Here is a 24,436-nt window from a genome sequence, read left to right as displayed (position 1 = left end):
ATCTGTCATGGATGCTTTAGTTGAGATTCCTGCATTGCAGGGGGTTGGACTAGATGACCCTTGGGGACCTTCCAACTCTTAGGATTCTATTGCAACTTGTGTGAGGCCAAAATTTGCCCCCAAATTTGCGGGTAAGGAGGCACTTGGCTTTGGGAAGGAGGCATGAGGCTCTGGCAGGGTCCTATACTCTGCCTTTTTCCTCCCCAAAGCTGGGAAAGTGCTAACTAGGCTTTGGGAAGGAGAAGGAAAGACTCTAGGACCCTGTCAGAGCCTCGCACTTCCTTCCCAAAGCCAAGCACCTCACTTACTTGGCTTTGAGAAGGCACCCCCTTAGGTCGGCGCCCAGTGAGAGTGCACTGCTCGCAAAGCCCTAAATCCCTAAAGGTGCTGGCAAAGGACTGGAAAACTCCTGTGGCCCATCTCAGGAAGCTGAACAAAAATGTTATCCTATCTCTTAATCAAGATCAGAGCAGCAACAGCACATTTTTAACTCCCATCTAGATACAACTAAAGTCCAGTGCCCCCTAGGGACTAAACTGTATAATGACACTATCCACATAAGGAGACTGCCATATCTGAATCTAAACCTGAAGGGTCTTCAGCTCAGGGTGCCTGAGCACACACCCTCCATATAAGAACATAAGAGCCCGCTGTAAATCAGTGGCCCTTCTAGGCCACCATCCTATTCTCACATTGGCCAACCGGATGCCAATGGGAAGTCTACAAGCTGGATCTTAGTCTAATAGCATTCCAAGATAGTTTACTAATCTAGGTTTCTGCTGAAGTCCAAACTGCTGACAGATACAGATGATGGTACAATGGTGGAGGAGAAACATGTCAATAGCTGTGCAAATGGGCCTCTTTAGGACATCCCAGAGGTCTCATGGTGAATTTGTTTGCCCAGCTCATTGCAAACTATTCACAGCCAGATGTTGTGCATTGAAAGGGGCTGCTTTTTATGTTCTTGAATTAGGAAGGAAAATTCTTTTGTTGTTGTTGTTCCCTTAGACATTCAAGGAGCTGCCCTTCCAAAAACTCCTGTTCCAATGCATATGCAATTTTGTGCACCATTGCCCACCAATGTTAACACTCTCTGTGTGAGAGCCTAATCACAACAATTATTTTATTAAAGACTACGGTCAGACATCCACCATGCAAGACTCACAGAAATGAATGGGTGTTTAAGAAGAAGAAGGTTATCATTATCATATACCAGCATATCCATTGACACTTATCAGCACAATATGGGGTGTGGGCACATAAAGGTCTTTGAGCTTTATATGATGCACATGAAAGGACCCAGGGATATACTCTAGCCACCATTACTCCCTCTAATAGTGAACACAGCGCAAAGTATTAGAGTCTCAGAGAAACAAGGAGATATTAGCAAATCCAAGGTTGGTGGTAGTTTTTGTTTTTTTTAATGACCCTAAAGGGGCAAACCTGAGTGCTCAGTGGAAGGACAGATCCTGAAGTTGAGGCTCCAGTACTTTGGCCACCTCATGAGAAGAGAAGACTCCCTAGAAAAGACCCTGGTGTTGGGAAAGATGGAGGGCACAAGGAGAAGGGGACGACAGAGGATGAGATGGTCGGACAGTGTTCTTGAAGCGACTAGCATGAGTTTGACCAAACTGCGGGAGGCAGTGGAGGATAGGGGTGCCTGGTGTGCTCTGGTCCATGGGGTCATGAAGAGTCGGACACAACTGAACAACAACAACAAAGGGGCAAACCTTCCAACCAAGGAATCAGCTATAGACTAAGCATAGGAACATTGGGGGCTGCTTTATACTGAATCAGATCTTTGGTCCATGTAGCTCAGTGTTGCTTACACTGGCTGGCAGTTACTCTCCAGGGTTTTAGTCCAGGGCTCTATCCCAGTCTTAACTGGAGATGCTGGGGCTTGAACTTGTGACTTCTGAATGCAAGACAGATGCTCTGCCAATGAATTATGGCCCTGAGCATGGACCGTAGCCCTGGAACGTTGTGTGATAGAACAGGAGAAAATGAGAAAGTTTGGGAGGGAGTTGAATCTGTATCCTGAAAGAGAGCGTGGTTGTCTGGACCATTGAACTGACTTGTCCCCTCCCTCTGTGAAACAGAAATAATGTGCTTCATTTTGCAAGCCAATCCTAAACTCTAAAAAGCTTCCCCCCTTTTTTAGTAATGACTGCAGGAAAACTGATGGGTGGGAGGGAGGAATGCTCATGTGTGACCGTCTCTCCAAATGTCATCTGCAAATTTTGAGATTCTTGGCCCCTTCACTCGGTATCCAAAGCAAAGCAATGCAGAAACTATCCCATGTGGTGACAAGCCCTGTCACCGCAGCTTCTCACCAAAGAACCTTTCAGACCGACTCCACCCAGGCTGGCCACTGCTTCTTCCTGGATAGGGAAGAGAACTTTCTGTCTTCGTGGCACTTTCTTCAAGCAACAAGGTCTATCCGAGTTTGGATGTGTATCTAGCTTGAATTATTATCTCATTCTCTCTGTCCTGCCTCCTGGGTCTTCCTCTGAACCAAGGTTGGCACACCTATGCAGCAAGCTGAAGAGACTGCCTCAGGTGGCAGGAACCACAATGGCAGCAGATCTGGCCTCCAAGAAATGCATAATCCACAGCTGGTCCATGGGGTCACAAAGAATCGGACATGACTAAATGACTAAATAGCAGCAGCAGCAGCAGCAGCAACAGCTATGGTACACTCCTTGGAAGCTGGATCTGCTTCTGCCTCAGCAGTGCCCCCCCCCCCAATACAGCAGCACCTTGGTGAACAGGACAGAGGCACCACTGATCTTCTCCCACCCTTGTTCCTGATGTAGGTCTTTATGATCCCCTTGTTCTTGATGCAGATTGTCACTCACCCCTTCTTCCCTGGCAGGGGGCTGCCTCAGGTGCCAAAATGTCTTGGGCCAGCCCTGCTCTGAGCTTTACTGAACATCCTCTGGTTTAATCCTCTGATCTTGATCTTAGCGATTAAGACAGAGAAAGTAACAACAGCTACAGTCTTTTGCATACTTATGTGGAAGTCAGTCCCACTGGCTTCAATATGACTTCTGCGCAGACGTGCATAGGATCATGCAGTTTTCCATTCATAGCATATTTTATTTTATGCTCTCTCTCTCTCTCCTCCCCCACCCCCCACTTTGAAATGAAAATTCCAAGAGCAAATATTCTGACCACATACTAGCCAGGAGAATTCCCGCTCCCCTCCAAAAAGACAACTCTTTCCATGCAAATATCTTAATTACAAAAGTTAAGGAGGATATTTATATGTAAATTTGGGCCGCTCTTCTTCTCTATGTCTTGCAGAATGCCCCTTCATATGAAGAAAAGCCTTCAAGTTTGTCACAATTAAAGAGCTTCCAGCACACCCAACAAGCTAAGATGTGTGTGTTTGCCCCCACATATCCCAAAATGCACCACAAAAACCATACTTTTAAAATGCTTTTGGAGTTTCTCTCTGAACAACAAGATGCTTGGCTAGGTTTGATCCACCTTTCCAATGATACATGAATGCGAGTGACCATATATTCTCTCTCTCCACCCCATTCCCCAACTACCTCCCTGCCTGTCTCAACAGTTTTCATAATGCCATTGTACAAATCTATATCCCCCCCCACCGATAGTATGGTGGTGGTGGTGGTGGTGGTGGTGCTATTGTGACCCATTTTTGATCAGACCATGGATCTGGCAGTAAGATCCAACCCACCATTTGAAAACCAGTGATCTACAAAGTCTTATGAAGAAGTGTCTCCATCCCCATTGTTCTGCCCGGACACTGAGGTCCCGCTGCGAGGGCCTTCTGGTGGTTCCCTCACTGCAAGAAGTGAAGTTACAGGGAACCAGGCAAAGGGCCTTCTTGGTGGTGGCACCCACCCTGTGGAACACCCTCCTGTCAGATGTCAAGGAGATAAAGAATGATACAACTTTTAGAAAACATCTGAAGGCAGCCATGTAGAAGGAAGTTTTTAATGTTTGATGTTTTATTATCCATTGGATGCTGCCCAGAGTGGCTGGGGCAGAGGGCCTTTTCAGTAGTGGTGCCCCCCCCCATGGAGCACCCTCCCATCAGGAGAAGAGTAACTATATAACCTTTAGAAGACATCTGAAGGCAACTTTGTTTAGGGCTGCTTTTTAATGTTTAATGTTTTATTATATTTTTATATATGTTGGAAGCCACACAGAGTGGCTGGGGCAACCCAGTCAGATGGGCAGGGTACAAATAATGTATTATTATTATTATTATTATTATTATTATTATTATTATCAACAACAATGGTCAATCTGACTATATTAGCTTTCCTTTCATCCCGCTACTTCATTAGCCCCTATCACCTATTTTTCCCCAGAGCCCCCTGTCCTTGTTGCTGGATATATAAAAAGAGAGGATGAAAACACAAATTGAAAGCATAGCTACCGGTAAATAAAGTGGCCATACAAGGCTCCCACAAGGCCATCCTTGCCCTAAGCAGCTCTCAGCATCGCAACTTTTGCTTCTGTGAGCCATGCTTAGTCCCCGCCACCTGCAAGCTCCAATTCATTGGCACTCCCAGCCAAGAGCTTCCCATCGACCTGACAGGAGTTCCTTTGTCAGCGTTACTCTCATTACTGATAATAAAATGAACAGCAAGCACACCCGAAAGTATCAGCCACACAGGTGGAGAGCTGAAGGGGCGGAGAGAATGAAGTGGGGAAAGGGAGTCTGAGGATCAGGTGCTGCAGGGAAGGGGGGAGGGGACAGAGAAATTAGGATAATTACCATTCCGAGATAATGCGATGCAGTGTAACACAGCCTAATTGTCCCATTAATTCCTCTGCACTCACAATGCTTTGCTATGAAGGGCTCTTCAAGTTTCAAAAAGGAAGGGAGGGCGGGAGTCATTAACAGTTTGTGGGGCTTTTTTCTGTTAGGTGTAAATGAGGGAGAAGAGAGAACAGCCAGAGTGAGAAAGGAAAAAGCTCACTAGAAACTTACCAAAGCTACTACAGAACAGCTCCCCTTTTTGGAGGAGTGCTGCCCACATCACTAGAACACCCAGCCGCTGCGTCACACCCCCGGCTGACCAATCGGGTTAGCCGGGGACGTGGCCAGGTGGTGTTTAAATCGCAGCACGGCTGGGGAGCACAGCCTCCATTCGTCTCCTCTGTTGGATCTCCCAGCCCGACCCACCCCTTTTATTGCGTTGCTTGACTATGGCCTTACTATGACTAATGTTGGTCGCCTGATTATCAGGGCCGGGTAGGAATTTTTCCACTTGGCAAACTGGCACCAGCCATTTGGTTGTTGCCTCCCTAATAGCAATCATCACAAATTTGTAAGGTTAGGCATTGGGTAAGCCTTGTCATGGGAGGGGCGGTTGTTGCCTCCGGCCTGCCCCTCCATGTTAAGGGTATCCTGTTAAAGGGATCCAGGGGTGTGGTTCCTGTCTGAGGCCTGGGCATGGGCTAGGGCCATGCCACAACCCCACCGGTGACCCTGGGGGGGGCCTCAATTGATGTACAACATAGGGCTCCCCTTATCAGTGGTTGACCCTTATGGGACTCCTGCAGACAGGTCGGAGTCAGGATATAGTCTTGCTTCACGCAATTGCCGAAGCCAAACCGCTCACATTTGTAACCAATAAAGTTGTGGCCTAATTCATCCCATTAACCCAACATATTCGTGTCTGTGTGTTTACTTCTGAGGGAACTGCAGGGCCTGGAGCCTCGCCAAACATGGGCTTCTACTGGGAGTAGAGATGGTGGCATCAGTCAATTTCACTTTGTTTCTCATATCTCCAGTTCAGGTCTCCACATTTCCACATCATTTAACTTTTTTTTTAAGTGTCCTCACCAGCATTTTAGTAAGAACATAGTAAGAGCTCTGCTGGGTTATGCCAATGACCCCCTATTCTCAGAGTGGCCTCCCAGATGCCCAGGGCAACACCACGAGCAGGACTTGAGCACAAGAGCACTCTTCTGTGGGTTCCCATTAACTCATTTAGAGAAGCATTTCTGCCTTCAACCATGGAGGCAGAGCATAGCCACTAGGGCTAATAGCCACAGGTAGAGGTATCCTTCATGAATCTGTCCAATCCGCTTTCAAAGCCATCTAAGTTTGGGGTCATCACTTGACTCCTGCACAAGCAAGTTTCATAGTTTAACTATGCACTGTGTGAAGAATTTCTCTCAGTGTACACATCTTTGCATGCAATTTTTCAATGCAAAATTTCTATGCAATTTCCCCTAACACGATGCAGTTTTATATGCTATTTCCACATATATATGCATTTTTATGCACACTTTACCCCAGTGCAGGCACTTTTGTATATATCTCTTGGCTGGAGAACTGCAAATAAGTGCAGATTTCAGCAAGTGCAGATTGGGTAGGTTTTCCTTTGAATGGGAACTGAACTGAACTGAATTTTTCTTCTCCCATCCCATGTTGGAGAGATCTGCACTGGGATTTTCAGAGTGGCCACCATTGCTTCTCAAGTTGTGCGAAATGCCCCAAAGGCATAATCCTAGTGTTACTTTTGGAAATCCCCTCTCTTAACTGGTATACAAAGGTCCATAGCTCAATGGTGGAACACCTGGTTTCCGTGCAGAAGGTCCTTGGTTTAATCCCTAGCATTTTCAGGTAGGGCTGAGAAAAATTCCCTGCCTGAAACCCTGGAGAACTTCTGCCAGTCAGTGTAGACAATACTGAGCTAGATGAACCAACAGTCTATCTCATTATAAGGCGGCTTCCAGCTTCCATCAGAAATGCTTTCATTGTTTGACCCCGAATGGCTGCCTTAAACATCATATCACTTGGGAAAGAAAGAGCAAAATGATTCTGCTGGGAGGCAAATAATAAATGGCTTGTTAGATACTGAGGCATCTAATTTGCACCCCCTCTCATCCCAAACACCTACTAGGCTACTGACAGGTGCCCTAATGACAGGGTTGGGATCACAAGCAGCTCTTCGACCAACTCTATTTAACTGGAAATGGCCAGCATTTCACAGGTCATTATTTCTTCAGTTTTAATCAAGGGGAAAAGGGCCAGAAGCTCATTTAATTAGCATCAATCAAATAGGAGGGAATGATAGAACTCCTGAAGGGCAGGTGAGGAATCGATTTATCCAGTTACGCTGCAGCTAGATTTCCAAGAGTGGCCTAGTAACCATGTGCTAAATATACTGCAGCGGAATTTCTAGCAGCTATTTTCACATACCAAAAGAAGAGGGCATGCCTGCATTTTTGGACTGAGTCGCAGCCCAAGAAGAAAGAGGCCTGGTATCTCATAAGAAGAGATTGGATCAGGCCAATGACCCATCTAGTCCCGCATCCTGATCTCACAGTGGCCAACCAGATGCCTGTGTGACACCCTCACTCTCTTCCCATGTGGCTTCCAGCAACTGGTATTCAGAAGCATTGCTGCCTCCAAAAGTGGTGGCAGAACGTAGCCATCATGGCTGGTAGCCATCGGCAGCCTTCTCCTCCATGAATTTGTTCAGTCCCCTTTTCATGTCACTGCTTACTCGCCTGTTTGCTAAACCAAAATGTCCCCAAAGCTGCAGCCTTTGGGAGTCACTCCATCTCATTCCATATGGGAGTCACATCTGAACTGCTTAAACTTATGGGGTATTGGCCATACCTTCCAACATTCATCAGATGCAAATAGGGAAAATGCCTATTTGCAAGCTCTTAATAATAAGAGAAGAGAAGGTTAAGGGGTGATATGATAGCCATGTTCAAATATATAAAAGGATGTCATATAGAAGAGGGTGAAAGGTTGTTTTCTGCTGCTCCAGAGAAGCGGACACGGGGCAATGGATTCAAACTACAAGAAAGAAGATTCCACCTAAACATTAGGAAGAACTTCCTGACAGTGAGAGCTGTTTGGCAGTGGAATTTGCTACCAAGGAGTGTGGTGGAGTCTCCTTCTTTGGAGGTCTTTAAGCAGAGGCTTGACAGCCATCTGTCAGGAATGCTTTGATGGTGTTTCCTGCTTGGCAGGGGGTTGGATTGGATGGCCCTTGTGGTCTCTTCCAAATCTATGATTCTATAAGAGCATAATCTTTGTATACTCTTTATGAAAAATGTTCTTATATGTGCACAAGATTCCATGCATTTCAGCAGAGGGAACAAATCTAGATAGACCCAGAGATATTTAGCAGCAAAATGAATAGGGCAGCTCGTATGAAGAGGAGAATGCCATCCGTGAACTGGATCTGGATTGGGGGCAGATGTTATCAGCTGCCTTGGATTTAGCAGCAATCTCATGGTTTGGGAAGAAAAACCCTCATTAAGGAATGCCACAAACTCCTGAGCTTTTTAGCTTCTGATGGCAAAAGCTGCAAATTCTCTATAGCAGTTAAGTATCCTGAGCAGACAGGAAGGTTTCTGGTTATTGCCAATGGGGTGTGTGTGCAAGCTGAATGTGCATTCAAGCTCACTGAATGCAATGCAATGCAATGCACCCTGTAGTGAACACACAGTGATTAAGAACTGCACTGCAAAACTGCAGATAAATGTCTTAATCACGCACTCCTAAAGGGAGAGAAGGTGCACATCTGTGTGGAAATAAAGGGGCTGGTTTCATGCACCTCTGCCTCTAAGGAAGGCATATCAACAATCCAATCCACCCCTGCCTGTGACTTAGAAATGTGGCGGTTGCCAGGATGATGGCTTCCTTTTGACGTTTTCCACTGCTCGAAATGTTATCTCCAATCTGTGTGTGGTTGTATTTCTTTATTTTTTTCAAATGATTTTCTAAACCATAAAACAAAACCCTCTTGCCTTGTCAAAGCTGGATAAACAGCTGAACTCATTCCAAGGTGATCTGAATAGGAAAAGGAAGCATCTGTCTTCAGGCAATACATAGAGAGACTTATGGGGAGAAGAAGGCTGATGTTGCTGCTGCTTTTGTTACATAAATGTCTGTTTGTTGTACACAGACGTGTTGCGGGAAATTAAGCAGTTCACCTTTGCAAAGCGTTTTGCATCCCACTTAGGCAAGAGCCAGATGGTGCTTCTCTCCCTTTGTTTTAAAAGATTTTTTTTATATAAAAAAACAACAACAACACCGACACCCAAGCAATGAAAACCAAGAGCCAGGCTTCAAGCCTGAGCCTGGAATGTATTCATGCATCCCATCACTTGTGCTTAGTAAAAATGCAAAATGTGTGCAATTACAGGCACATACATACAGACAAACACACCTAACCAGAGCCATGCAGAGAGGTCTGGTGGGTTTTAACTAACTTGGCAGCCTGCAGTGAGCTTTAGACCTGTCATGTCAATGTCAGCCTTCAGATGGAATTCTCCACAGTTTATACCCGAGAAAATGATAAATTGCTGCATTCTCCAGGGGGAACTCAGCATGGACGCTCACAGGAACATTTCAGTGAAATCAACTGGAACTCAAGTTTGCTTTGGGTTCCTGCCCCGTGAACTGGGAAACTGAATCCATTAAAAGGTTATTCTCAATTGCTGAGAGAGCCTTCCACTTATCACCGAAGGGTATGTTGCTTAATTCAATCCTAGATAAGGAGCTTTTCTGCAATGATTATGGAATGCCCTCCCCAAGGAGATGTGTCTGATACCAACATTACAAGCATTTTTGTCACCCGGTGATGACCTTCCCATTTGCCAAGGCATTTTAGCATTTTTTGGATTGTGGGGGGATTTAGTTTGCTCTATTTTGCATTTTAGTTTTTCATGTTTTTATTTGCTTTTGTCTTCCTTGCATTTTGCTACGTTCTATCTTTTTGCTGAGTTTCTAAATCGTATTGATGTGTTGTTATGAAGTAGTTTAGTACACTATCCTGGGAAAACTTGATCAAAGGGAAATTAAGGAACATTTGCTTATTTTAAATATGTAAAAAAAAAATCAATTGTGACCCGAGCCTGAGACGGCCATCCAGCCATTAAAGCAAGTCATGTGAATGACAACCCCATACAGTCCTACGGAAGCAGAGGCTCATCAATGCACTGATACATGGCTGGTGGACTGGATTTCATGGGCTGTAAACTGAGTGTGCCTGATCTAAGGTCACAGCCAAAGAGAGTGCAAAAAGGTCAAGCTCATCAGGCACACTCTCACACCAGCATGACATCATAGAGAGCAGCCTTCCCAGTTCTTGTGCCCTACAAATGTTTATGACTCCCATCAGTCCCAGCCAGCATGGCCAATGGTCAGGAATGATTGGGGCTCTGAGGGAGGTGTGAAGAACAACAACACAATAACAAGGCTTCTCAGTGGTGGCTCCCCACTTATGGAATGCTATCTCCAGGGAGGCACACCTGGCATCATCATCCATTACCTATTGTTGTGGTGTGTGTGTTGTTGTTGTTGTTTTTTTTGGGGGGGAAGGCTGTATGTCTGAGTCCCTTCTAATTCCTGAATCCAACCAGGATCCAATTGCTGTAATAGCCAGACAAGTTTCTTGGTAATGGCCCCCTAAGTATGGGTTGTAAGGGTGTCAAAGAAAGTGGTTGTGTGCCAGAGGATAAATGGGTGGGTCTCCCTCCCAGGTACTCCCTCCCTTAGCCATCTGCTAGTTAGAACGACAAAGCCAGAGCTGTGCGTGTCAGCCTGAAGATGAAAGCCAGCTGGACACCTGAGAGACAGAGCCATGCCTGATCTCTGCTGGGATCCAAGGCTGTGGTCATGGGAGAAGCCAGACCTTCTTGCCATGTTAATGCTGTGAGCCCTTCCATTGTAGGCTCAAGTTGCATATATGTGTCAGTAATTCAGCTCCAAGGACCTTCTGGCAGTTCCCTCACTGCGAGAAGTGAAGCTACAGGGAAACAGGCAGAGGGCCTTCTCAGTAGTGGCGCCCACCCTGTGGAACGCCCTCCCATCAGATGTCAAGGAAATACAGGTAAACAGCTATCTGACTTTTAGAAGATATCTGAAGGCAGCCCTGTTTAGGGAAGTTTTTAATGTTTCATATTTTATAGCTTTATTATTATTATTACTAATGTTCTGTTGGGAGCCATTCAGAGAGGCTGGGGAAACCCAATCAGATGGACAGGGTATTATTATTATTATCATTATTATTAATAATAATATGATCATCAATAAACCATATACCATAAAACACCACAGTCTCCGCTGTCCCTCATTCCAAGAAAACCTAACCTTGGGTAAGTGCCTGGAACCCCTGGAATCTTGCACTGCTCAGAGATTAAGGTAGCATGCAACATTTTCTTTCTCATTTCCATTCTGCCAGGCCTTTGACCTTTCATTATCTGTGGCTTTTTTTCAGTGGGTGGGATGCTTTAGGCCTGCCTTCTTATCAATATGAATGTATTTTTAGCTTTTATTCTGTTTTAGTTTTATGTTGGTTTCACTGCATGTACTGTTTTTTTTTTTGTAAGTCGCTGCAAGCTACTTTTTTGTAGTAATAATAATAATAATAATAATAATAATAATAATAATAATAATAATAATACAGTGCTGCAGTGGGACCAAAGAGAACTAAGTTCAGAGCCTCACTTAGCCATGTTGCTCTTTGGATGACCTTAAGCAGCAATCCCTTAGCATGCCTAAAACAAGGCAACAAGAAAGGAGATGCTGACAAAACATCAGGAAAAACTTTCTGACAGGAAGAGCTGTTCGACAGTGGAACAGTCTCCTTCAGGAGGTTGTGGACTCTCCTTCCTTGAAGGTCTTTAAGCAGAGGTTGTATGGCCATCTGTCATGGATGTTTCAGCTGAGATTCTTACACTGCAGGGGGTGGACTAGATGGGGACCCCTGGGGTCCTTTCCAACTCTATGATTCTATGAACTCTATGTACCTTGCTGTGGGTTCCTTAGATAAAGATTTCCCAGATGTTGCTGGGGAGATACCAGAAAGTGATGTGGATGGATGGTGGTCTCACATACTTCTTAATGACCAATTTGGGTGCAACACACACTGATCTTCCTTGCCCACATTTGTGCATGCTGTGGCAGCATCCAGGTTAGATTACAGATAACGTGCTTTACGTGTGGGTGAGCATCCTCTCCCCACACCCCGCAAAATAAAAAGGGTTAGAAATAACTGGAAATCAAATAAGTCCAAATACTTAGGGCCAGTGCACTGGACCATCCTGTTCCTGGTTCTCAGGTTTTCATTCTGCACATAGTAACCACTTCCTGTTCGTGATTACCCGATCGTCGGACTTGCTCTTCGTGGCCGGAATTGTCTTTTTTTCCTTTCCCCGGCACCACTCAGCATACATTTGAAGAGATTTGCAGACAGGGGTCAAATATTGCAGACCGTGCCTGTCAGATAACATGTTTGCCATAAGAGACCTTCCTCCTCTTGCCCCCGTTCCCAAGCTGCGGGAGCTTATCTCGCATCCTTCTGAACCTTCCCGAAAGATGGTGTCCAACCATCTACCTCCAACAAATTATTCCCTTGTCTGAATTGTGTTTGGTGCTGAATGAAGTGTACCGAGGTTGGTCCTAAATTGCCTATTATTTCCTCTCCCATATTTTATGCACAGTTATCAGTCTCTCTTCCAGTTGCCTTTTCTGTAAGCCCCGCGTATTACGTTTCCTTAATCTCCCTCTACAGGTCATGGCCTCCAATCCTTTAATCATCTTTGTTGCCCTCCACTGGATTCTCTTTAATTTATCAATGTCTTTTCGTTAATGAAAGACACAGAGAAAAGAAAGAGAATGGAATGTACGACTTGTTCTGCTGTAGCGATGCCTGTTTCTAGGGAAGGGAGAGAAAGAGAAAGAGAAAAGAGGGAGGGATGTCGGACTCATGCGGAGGAATAAAGGATAAACATGTCAGAAGGGCAACATGTGGATTAATGAGGGCATTGTAAATGCATAAGAAATGGCTAGAAAGGGGAAAAAAGATTACAATTCTATGTATTTTCTAGGGAACGACTGCTGTTTCTAGCACTATGATTTTTGGACAAGGGATGATTCTTGTAGGTCAAGAATAGACCTTCATGTACATTCAAAAGCACTTTCCCATTTTTTTTTTTAAAAAATGAGAAATTAAGCCCAGTCCCTTGCTAGACTTCTGAACTGCAAACAGTATGGTGTAATGGCTGGAGTAGAGATGGAAACATGTAGCTCTCAAAATGTGGTAGCAGCTGGTCAGAGTGTGGTGCTGATAATGCCAAGGTTGCAGGTTCGAACCCTGTATGGGATAGCTGCTTGATGGCCTTGGTCCCTTTGAATTCTACAATTCTTTGATTCTATGATCATCACTCTTATCATCCCTGACCATCGGCCATGCTGGCTGGGGCTGATGGGAGCTGGAGTCTAACAACATCTGGAAGGTGGCTGGTTATTTGCCTCCACATTAGAGTGCTGGACCGGGAGCTGGGAAACCAGGGTTCAAATCCCTACTCAGCCATGAAGCTTATTGAGTGACCTTGGACCAGTCAGAGCCTCTCAGCCTAACGTACCTCACAGGGTTGTTGTGAGGATAAAATGGGGGAAGAGAAGGGGACGAGTGTGTGAGTGCCACCTTGAGCTCCTTGGAAGAAATATGAGATAGAAATGTAGTAATAAACAATCTACCTAGAAAGTGCTTTGTGGTTCACAGTTAAGTGAGTGGCCTAAGCATAGGTGCGGATTATTTAGTGCATGAAAATGAAAATGCAGGAGTTGTTTCACTTGAAAAAGCAATCATGAGCATGAGATCATCTAGAACACAGGTAGGAAACCTGTGTCTTTCCAAATGTAAACGGAATACGACTCCTACCACCCTGACCATTGGCCACGCTGGCTGGGCCTGATGGCAACTGGGAGTCCAACAACATCTGGGGGGAGACACAGGATTCCAAACACTGATCTACAAATTCCACTTGGATTGCTGAATGGAACGTTGTAATCATTAACATCTCACCGACTGCAGTATTTTCCATTTTTTAATGAAAATGATCGATCAATCCACAATTCTGCCTTTCTTCAGAATATAGCTGTACTCTGTTGGTTCTGCTCTTTCCAAAATTACTAATTTACTTAGCCACAATACCCCCCGCCCCCCGGCAACTGAGTGTGCCTCGGCCTACAACATGGGAACATTGGTTTCCAGGATCCTTGAGTCACCCCTCTCTGCCCACTGCTTATGTCATAATGGACCGCTGAGGCCCATTCTATACATATAGTGGAATCAAAGGGTCATACCTTACCTGGATCTCTTTACTTCAATCTGCCAGTTGGAGTTTGTTATGTCTTAAGGCTCAGCTGAAAGACTGGGGTTGCTTACAGACATCCTGCTTACTGAGCAATCACCCTTATCTGTTTGCCCAAAGTTTGAGGGTGGTGAAACATCCAGTTGTTTAATGAGTATTCATTCTGATCTGTTTGCAAGGGAGGTGCCACAGTGTTGCATCAAAGCAACTGTTGCCCCCACACATGCCAGTGCATTTCTGTGCCACTTTCCTTATTCTCTGTGGCAACCCCACAGAGGTGCATCTAACTCTTTCACCATACACTTGAGGTGTCTGTTTGCAGGGCACATCCTATTCCTCTGATTGTGATCTTCTTTAACTGTTTCTAATTTTAATTTGTTGTAACCTGGCCATAGCACTTGCTGGTAAAGGGTAGGTAGTAGTAGTAGTAGTAGTAGTAGTAGTAGTAGTAATGTCCTCCCCTGTCATTAGACTCAAGCCTATGGAATTCTGAGGCACGCTGCTTCTGAGAATGGAAATTTTTTTCAGCTGCCATCACTAATAACTAGCAATAGAGCTGCCCTCCATATTGTACCAAGCTTGGGTGAGGAAAGATGGGGTAGATGTGGAAACCTTCTGCAATGTCATTTCCCAGCTTTTGTACCAGCCCCTCCGGGCTCCATTACCGCAGCCACCTTACCCTGTAGTAATCGGTGCTGTAGACATCTCTGGACATCCCAAAGTCTCCAATCTTCACCAGCAGGTTAGCTCCAACCAAGCAGTTCCTCGTGGCCAGGTCTCTGTGTACAAAGTGCTGGGAGGCAAGGTAAACCATCCCTGAAGCGATCTGGCTGGCAATGTGAAGCATTTGAGAAAGGCCCAGCTCCCCTTTCGCATGCCGAGGCTGCCCATCCACGAGGATCATCGCATCCGGGCCGTGTGCCCTGTGGAAGGCGAGAGAGGGTAATGTTTAGGTGGAGTCTCCCCTTTTTTGCAAGTTGAATCCATCGGTTTGGGTTCTACCTGCCGGAGCAGCAGAAAAAGAAAGCTTGCTCCATCTTCCATGTACAGCCCTTCAGATATTTGAAGAAGGCTACAGGTGAAACTCGAAAAATTAGAATATCGTGGAAAGGTTCATTTCTTTCAGTAATTCAACTTAAAAGGTGAAACTAATATATGAGATAGACTCATGACATGCAAAGTGAGATATGTCAAGCCTTTATTTGTTATAATTGTGATGATTATGGCATACAGCTGGTGAGAACCTCAACTTAACAATTTCAACTTTGGGGTTTTCATCAGCTGTACGCCATAATCATCACAATTGTAACAAGCAAAGGCTTGACATATCTCGCTTTGCATGTCATGAGTCTATCTCATATATTAAACTCCAGTAGCTAATGAAAACAATTGCTTACCTAAATGGACTTTTCCACAATATTCTAATTTTTCGAGTTTCACCTGTATATATCCCCTCGTATCACCTCTCGGTCTTCTCTCCTCCAGGCTAAACATATTGTGATATGGAGAACAGAGAATTAATAGAGGTTCAGGAAACTTACTATCCATGTTAAACGATAGTATGCATGAGCCCTCGGTCAGTTTTCACCATCCACCCCAGTTCATAGCCAGCATGGAAGCAGAACGGTGAAAATGCCTAATATGTGGCGAAGGAAGGAAAATGTTGCTGTGGATTCCTGTCTCTTTTATTAGATACAACAGCAACATTTCCTCTGTGGTTCTCTCTTCTGGCTTCGTTTGAAATTAATCCTGGCGTTTCACCCTCTTCAACAACAGCAGCAGCAGCAGCACTGCAGAGAGTGAACAAATTGAAAAATGCCTGTGCAGATGGATCCCTCCATCTTGACATGGAGCTAAACTCTGAGAGCAACAAGTTCTGACTTGCTTGCATCCTGGAATTTCTCTCTCTGATAAGCTTGAGGCATATGCGGAGAGGAGGGGGGGGAAGGAAGACAGATATGACATGGCGGCAACAGATTTCTGCCAAAATATTTCTGGTTCAGCTGTTGAAGCTTTTCACGGCTCTCCTTCAGATGCTTTCCAAAACGCATTGTTGAGAGAGAGAGAGAGAGATGACAGGGCTCCACAAATGGGGATGTGACAGGTCAAGTGGCTTGCATTGTTAGGAGTCGCCTATAGTGGAAAAGCCGAGTGCTGAGGACAGGTCTAGGGCTGACACAGGGATGCTTGAGGAATTTGATCCTTGTGGATTATGGTGTGAGCTGACCTGTACCACATTAACACCATACATTTATAGCACTATGATACCACTTTAAGCTCTCATGACTCCCCCTAAATAACTCTATGAGCTGTAGTTTGTAAAGGATGCTAGGAGTTGATAGGAGACCCTTATTCCCCTCACAGAACTACAGTTCCCAGAGTTGTATGGGAAGAGGGGTTGATTGCTAAACACACCAACTAAACCAGTGTTTTCCAAACTTGGGTCTCCAGCTGTTTTTGGACTACAATTCCCATCGTCCCTGACTGCTGGTCCTGCTATCTAGGGATGATGGGAGTTGTAGTCAAGGAACAGCTAGATACCCAAGTTTGCAAAACACTTTTCCTTTTCCCTGTTCCTTCTTTCTTTGGCTTCTTTCTTTTTTATTTCCTGCAGAATTGTTTATTCTATTGTACTGTGAAAACTTCAATACCCCCCCCCAAAAAAAAACCTTTCTTCCCACTACTGGTGTGTGTGTGTGTGTGTGTGTGTGTGTGTGTGTGTGTAATAACTTTATGAGATCACCTCCAGTATCAGAAGTTCAAACAATAGGTGCATAATGATTGCCGTCCACAGCCTGGCCAATGTCCAAGAATTCTCTAAATGTACTGCAATACTTTTTCATCCGTACATGGTTTTGCTGGCTCCAGTAAAGCCAGAAACAGGATGATGCTTTAGTACTTTTCAGGTTGTAGCAATTGTGTTAATTTTAAGTGGATATTCTGCACTATACTGTGTCACTAAACCTTTCTCTCTAAGTATGTGTGCATGTTTTATGGCTTTTGTGATGGTAACAACTGGTACGGAGTACTGTCACCTCTTTTCTATTTTTTGATTTCTGGAAGCAAGGATCGAGAGGATGTCTGGAAAGAAGCTCCTTAGTTAAGAAAATAAGAAAAGTTTGCTGAATCAGGCCAATGGCCCCTGTAGCCTAGCATCCTGTTCTCACAGTGACCAACCAAAACCTGTGGGAAACCCACAAGCAGGATTTGACCTCAAGAGCACTCTCTCCTCCTGCGGTTTCCAGCAACTGGTATTAAGCTGCAGCCATTGGAGACAATAGCCATTACAGGCACATGGAGGCTTTCATGAACATGGTGCCTCATTTAGATGCTAATGCATGCAGTGAGCCTGTGCCTTCAAATGTGTGTCTGTTTGCTGTCAACAAGTAGAGGATGGGATTTGCCGAGGGAATCATGGTGTTTTAATTACACGGAGAGAAAGGCATTGAGGAGAACTAGAAAAACACAAGGTGGATTCAGAGGCCTCTGTCTCTTTGACCTTGGCAACATGGGGGGAATTGCCAATATTCCTTTGTTAAATCTAGTGGAACAAAGCTTTTGGATTTTTGCTAGCTTGTCAGAGTGACTTGGAAAATGCATTTAATCTCTCAAAGTCTCCCCAATCCAAGGCAGGCCTATAGGGCTGGGGAGGAAAAACATCAAGAGCTCTGATGCTTCAAATCACCTCTAATGCTACCACAGCCTGAAGGTTCTGGTTTTCTTTCGGAAAGGGAGTGGGGTCCCTCAAAATGCCTGTGTTGCTAATAAACATCTCTTTGGATGCTTCCCAAAATGTCTTGTCCTTTTAGATGCCAGCTAAAATAAATGGCAGCCGGGGAAAGGGATTTATTTGTCCCAGTCACGAGTCAGATTCCACAGCTGGAGCACTTTGCCTTGGCAAATGTCGCAAGGACTCAACTCTGATGCTTATGGGTCATTGTCAGCATTGTTAACACATTTATGCTCCCACTGAATAAACACAACGGGGGGGGGGGGACAAAACACAAACACACACCTAGCGTCTGATTTTCTAAATACGAGGAACTAACAACTGATCTTTACTTAAAGGCATGCTCCACTCCATGAATACTGGAAATCTTATACCCCCACAGATCCTTGCATTGTACATAATAACAGAAAGCCCAGCTGGTTCAAATCAAAATGGCCCATCTTGTCCTGCATCCTGTGGCCCGTCAGATGCCCATGGGAAGCCCACAAGCAAAGCCTGAGTGTAGCACTCTCACAACTTGTGATCCTTAATAGACATTGTCTCCGACAGTGCAGTGAGAGCATAGCTATCATGACTAGTAGCTTTGATTGCTCGGTGTTGGCCAGAATCCAAGGATAAATGAAATACTTATAAGAAAGACTGGCTGAAATTTTCAGTGAATAGGAAAAGCCTAAGTGATCCTGCTGCTGCGGGTGGTGGTGCTGGTTCAGCCCAGCAGTGGATAACCACGCTTGCCAAAAGAGCCACTGAGGAAGTAAAAGGTAATGTGCGTCCAGTGCATCCTAAAGTTCTGCATGTCTTGGAATGGCCTACACAAAGCTGTGGAGTAATCAGCAAATGGGTGGAGAGCTAAGAAGGAAGGGGCAATAAGAGTCAGAAGGTATAGATCGGACTCTGTGCCTGTTAGGAGCTGCCACGGATAGGACCAGGAACCTTTGGTTCTGTGTATAGGTGTTCCCTGTGGTGAGCTATCAGTACTCCAGGACGCAATAGTTCACATCAAAACAAAATATAAATGGAGTGGATGAAACAATAGCAAAGTCAGTTGCAGCAATGGGAATCAGAATCTGGCCAAGGCAACTGTCCTCCTCATAATGGTCTATGGGGGAAAAGATGGGCTTTCAATTATTGCTGGGAACTTGACATTGTGTCAATCATATTTCAAGTAGGAGGGCATTCCACAGTCGGAGTGTCACCACAATATAGTCCCTTTCTCTGGTCAATGCATAGCTGATTGTCCTTAGATTGCCAGGAGGACATCAACTGCTGATGTTAGCTCAATGACAGTTTGGTACAGGGAGAGATACCCCTTCGGATATCTAGGCCCCAAGTTGCCCAAGGCTTTAAAAGTCATTATTAGCATCTTGGTGGGGCACAATTCCCACTTCAGAAGGCTTTATGGTTCCTTGAGGTCTCTCCTTAAGAACTCTAAATCATTGTAAACCAAGCTTGTTCAGGATTTACCTCAGAAACTTATTCAGGTCTCCGTGTTTCATGTACTCAAATACCATTATGAGAGGGTCTCCATCACCACAGACACCATAGAACTTTACAATGTGGTCATGCTGAAGGTTGGTGAGAAGTTCTGCCTCTCTTTGGAAATCCTTTCGGGCAGCCAAGGTTGGGTCCTTCAGGGCCTGAGGGAAAGAGGAGGATACAAAGACAAAATGAGGAAGCTAACAAAGACCACTTTCCTCCTACGCTTTAAGCCTGTTGAAATTGAGTAAATACAGATTACCACCTATCAAATGGAAACTTCCTATGGTGTGCAGATAACTAGCATGTGACCCTCCCCCACAAAGTTGCCCAGAAGTTTGAAATGGTTCCCCACTCCTGATATAGTGGGAAGCGTGGGCCCTGTGATCCATTCAGAAACAATGTCAGAAGATCACCAGTTATGGGGGTGGGAATTGTGTGTGTGTGTGTGTGTGTGTGTGTGTGTGTGTTTGACCCAAGCTCAAACCTCATTGCAGTGGAATTTCCACAAACCCATCTGTGAGAGAGCAGGAAATGGCCTTCAAAGGTAATAGTTTCCACTTATTTCTAGCTCATTCAGAATTGGAAAACCATGAACCCAGAATTTGAAACCAATTCTCAATGAAGGGCAGAAAACACGACAGCTCCTTATTACAACTCCCCTGAACTAGTCCACCCATTTACTTTGGAAGAGCTGAATTTGCTGTCTTTTATTCTGTAAATTGATGTGTGTGTGTGCTTGTGTGTGTGTCATCTCTACTGCAATTTTTTTCTTCAAAATCCTGTTATCATTCCCTTTGGTTTAAATAATTTATTGAGAGACTGAGACTCAAATTTGTATTCTTCTTGAAAATGGCTCCTCAACCACATTCATGGTTTGCCATGATTAGGTATTTTTGCCAATCGCACGCGTAGAATTAATACTGGAGTGGCTTTGGGTTTATTTAAGAATTAGGTAAAGGTAAAGAGACCCCTGACCATTAGGTCGAGTCGTGAATGATTATGTTTCTTCATGAAGACACAGCTTTCAACTACAGATGAATATGCTCTCAGGAATTCTTCATTGAGGATTTCAATGTAGGGGGATAGGGAGAAATTGATTCATTCAACGTTTTTAAAATAGGTTGCCCTAATTCCTTGGTCCCGCACTTATATAAAAATTGGAATGCATCTATTAATCAGTTTATGCACCACTCTGAATTCTATGACGCATTTTCAAAGAAAATGCATATTTTAGGAGAACTACATGAAGAAGCATATAAAAATACATGTTTTAGGCGGAAAATACACCACAAAGCATACACAATACACATTTCCAAGGGAAATGCATTAGATTCATACAAAATAGTTTGTTTTAGGAGAATACTCACAGAGAGTGCTATAAAAAGCGTACCTTAGGAAGGAGGTACAGACAATTTAAACATATTTTTGTGTTCTTTAAAAAAAAATCTGAAAAAAGCCAGAATGTAACCAGCTTATAATTGAGCACATGTCAAACTAATATGGATCTAGCCTGATCTGCTAGATCAGGCTAGATCCATATTAGATCCATAGTATCAAATATTCAGCAGGTATTTCATACCTGTATTTGACACTGGATGATACTGACTTTAATATGGCATCATAACTCATATCCAACAGTATGTGATTGCGGTCATGTAATTATATTTAGTCTTTTACCATTGAATAGCTGGCAAGCAATGATACTGAGCATCTGACATTAATCGATAGGTGACGAGTGCCTGAGATCACACCTTCTCAGTGACAGAGAAAGAGTGACAGCTTTACATGAAGAAGGTTCAAAGTTTCATCCTTTCACGAAGCCTGGAGAGCTGTTGCCAGTCAGTGTAGACAATAAAGAGCCAGGAAGACCAAAGATTTAAACTTAGGAGCTTCCATTGCTCCTATGATTATTTTCAATCTTGCCTCCTGCTGACCTGGGCATTGAAAGAAGAAATGGGGCCGATATGAGCCTGGACAGCAGGTGTAGCCCCTGAATTGAAATAATTTGATTGCATTTTGCCACACTGCGTAAGGACCTGCCTGAAAGACCCCCTTTGGACTGAAAAGTGAGGCAGTCATTAAAATGAATAAAATAATAAGAGTGACATTTTCTTTATCTTCGTTATTATTCTATGCTGACAAAGAGTGAGAGGAACAGGCCACTTTCCTTTGCTCACCACCTCATAAAAGCATGATGTGTGAAAACAGTCTGAATGGAATCTTGGAAGGCATTTAAAGACATAGCAAGAGCTATTGCAGATTGAATCCATCTTACTTGACGTCTCTTCAGAAGTCTTACTCTATTGAGTTAGACTCTGAAAGAAAACCATGTCAAGTTGGTCTCCTTTGCCAAGGTGTGAAGTGTCATACTGAGGAACGGCATTTGATAGAGAAACTTTTCTCTTTTAAAATAGAGCAGACTTTATAAAAACAACACCACCACAACCAAAACCACACAACCCAAACCCCAGAATCCCTGTCTTATCATTCTAACCCACATCTATTCAAAAATCACATGACTTCATTTTAATTTTCCTCCCTTAGGGGATAACCTGACTAGAGACATTTAGATGGATGATTCAGATAGATGATAGTGCAGTGCACAGATGGCAAAACATCCATTCTCATCTTGGGCCCTTGATTACTTTCAGCCATTTAATATCTTCATGATGTTGTTATCATGCCTTAAGAAACTTAGAGGTGCCTCTTGTATTTTCTTCACAACCCTGTGACACACACATACCCAAACACACATACCCCCCCATGTTGTCTACCATGTTGTCTGCTTTGTGTTCATTTTTCTGACCACTGAAAAAAATATCACCTGGTATTGCTTCACTCATTGCAAACATATATGGGTTGTTTTCACCTCACCTCAAAAAGGATATTGTAGAGTTGGAAAAGGTTCAGAAAAGGGCAACCAAAAGGATTGACTCCATTACGAGAAAAGGTTGCAGAGTTTGGGACTTTTTAGCTCAGAGGAAAGGCAAGTATGATGTGACATGATAGGAGTTTGTGAAACTATGAATGGCATGGGGAAAATGGATAAAGAAACATTTTTTCTCTCCCCTGTGCACAACACTAGAGTTGGTGCATATCCAGTGAAGCTGAACAAATCAGTACAGTTTAAATAAAGTCTTCCTTCATGTAAAAGGTAAAGGACACCTGACAGTTAAGTCCAGTCGCAAATGACTCTGCGGTTGCGGTGCTCATCTCGCTTTACTGGCAGAGGGAGCCGATGTTTGTCTGCAGACAGTTTTTCCGGGTCATGTGGCCAGCATGACTAAGCTGCTTCTGGTGAAACCAGAGCAGTGCACAGAAATGCCGTTTACCTTCCCGCCGGAGTGGTACCTATTTATCTACTTGCACTTGACATGCTTTCGAACTGCTAGGTGGGCAGGAGCAGGGACCGAGCAATGGGGATTCGAACCGCTGACCTTCTGATCCACAGCACCACCCATGTCCCTTTCCTTCATGAAGCACGTACCGGTAATTAAACTGTGGAATTAACTCCTACAGAAAGCAGTGGTGGCCACAAACTTGGATGGCTTTAAAAGAGGATCAGATAAATTCATGGAGGATAAAACTATCAATGGCTACTAGCCAGGAAGGCTATGACCTACCTCCACTGTCAGTGGCATTGAGTCTCTGAGTGTCACTTGTTGGGAACTCTGGCTGCATAGAGTGCTGTTGCATTAATGTCTAGCTTCTGGGTTTTCCATGAGTATCTGATCAGGCATTGTAGGAGCAATATGCTGGACTGGGTGGGCCATTAGCCTAATCCAGCAGGTTCATCTTATGTTCTTAGCATTGTTTGCATATTTAGGACTAGTGCTGTAGCCTAGTGTCGCTTAATCCAGATGCTGTCTGTTGCAAGGAAGGTTTGCTGCTACTATTTTTTTTTTTTTTTTGCTGGCCACAGAGGGTTGATGTCTTCCATTGCTTATTGCTGATTTTAATTATTATAGATTGTTTTTCCAATCCTGTCTTCTTTGTAAGCCATATATGTAGCATTTATTGATTGGCATCTACATAAATTTGATAAATAGTTATCAAATATTGACTCAGAAGTTTTACTGTGAAATTGCTTCAAGATATTTTATGGGAAGTGACTCATAAATGAAATTATATTTTAGAAGTGTGCATTTTCCATGGTTTCCCCTATAGTTTAGAACATACTTCCCTTTGTGATTCATGAGGCGCCAGAGAATTTAACAATCACTATTAGAACTGGAGCCCTGTGAGGGGAATAGGAGTCTTTTAGCAACTCTTGATTCTTACCAAACTACAGTTCCCATGATGCTTTGGATGAAGCTATAACTATATAATAATGCTTTAAATATAAGCTTAGGATGTGACTTTGTTATGATATTCCAAGGAGATCGGGAACTGTAAAGATTAGATCCTGGAACCATCAGTTTTGTGAGCAGCTGGGCAACTAAATATCAACTATGGTGACAAGTAAGAGGGTTGGCCTTTTAAGTCTCTGAACTATCTACTGTCTACTGTCTACAAGGCAGGTGGATCTTGGAGAAAGCAGTCTGGAGACAGGGGCTTTAAAGGCCTCCACCTGCTCCCAACTTTTGTCATTTGTTTGCTTGGAGCTGTCCGTGCAGCTTTGTTTTGTAAGAACATAAGAACAGCCTGCTGTTAGGCCAATGATCCATCTAGTTCAGCATCCAGCACTCACAATGGCCAACCAGATGCATGTAGGAAGCCAGCAAGCAGGACCAAAAACAAGAACACTATTCCCTGCTGTGGTTTCCAGAAAATGGAATTTAAAAGCATTTCTGCCTCTAGCTGCAGAGGCAGAGCAGGTAAAAATCTAAAGGTAAATGACCCCTGGATGGTTAAGTCCAGTCAAATGTGACTATGGGGTTGCAGCGCTCATCTCGCTTCAGGCCAAGGGAGCCGGTGTTTGTCCACAGACAGCTTTCCAGGTCATGTGACCAGCATGACTAAATTGCTTATGGCGCAACAGAACACTGTGACGGAAGCCAGAGCGCACAGACACGCCGTTTACCTCCACACCGCAGCAGTATCTATTTATCTACTTGCACTGGTGTGCTTTCAAACTGCTAGGTTGGCAGAAGCTAGGACAGAGCAATG

General features: G+C 44.2%; 1 protein-coding gene across 2 annotated transcripts in view; it reads right to left on the bottom strand.

Annotated features, from left to right (window-relative positions):
* The window catches only part of NTRK3 (neurotrophic receptor tyrosine kinase 3), a 387,266-nt gene that overhangs the window by 39,242 nt on the left and 323,588 nt on the right, over positions 1-24,436 (bottom strand). For both annotated transcript variants that reach the window (XM_033167046.1, XM_033167047.1), the window contains exons 14-15: positions 19,313-19,485; positions 14,798-15,041 (exon numbers count right to left, since the gene is read on the bottom strand). In XM_033167046.1, coding sequence (XP_033022937.1) covers positions 14,798-15,041; positions 19,313-19,485 — 417 coding nt within the window. The remainder of the gene's footprint in view (positions 1-14,797; positions 15,042-19,312; positions 19,486-24,436) is intronic.

The sequence above is a fragment of the Lacerta agilis genome, chromosome 13, assembly GCF_009819535.1.
Source record: "Lacerta agilis isolate rLacAgi1 chromosome 13, rLacAgi1.pri, whole genome shotgun sequence".
Lineage (NCBI taxonomy): Eukaryota > Metazoa > Chordata > Lepidosauria > Squamata > Lacertidae > Lacerta > Lacerta agilis.
This window is presented reverse-complemented; position numbering and strand designations above follow the sequence as displayed.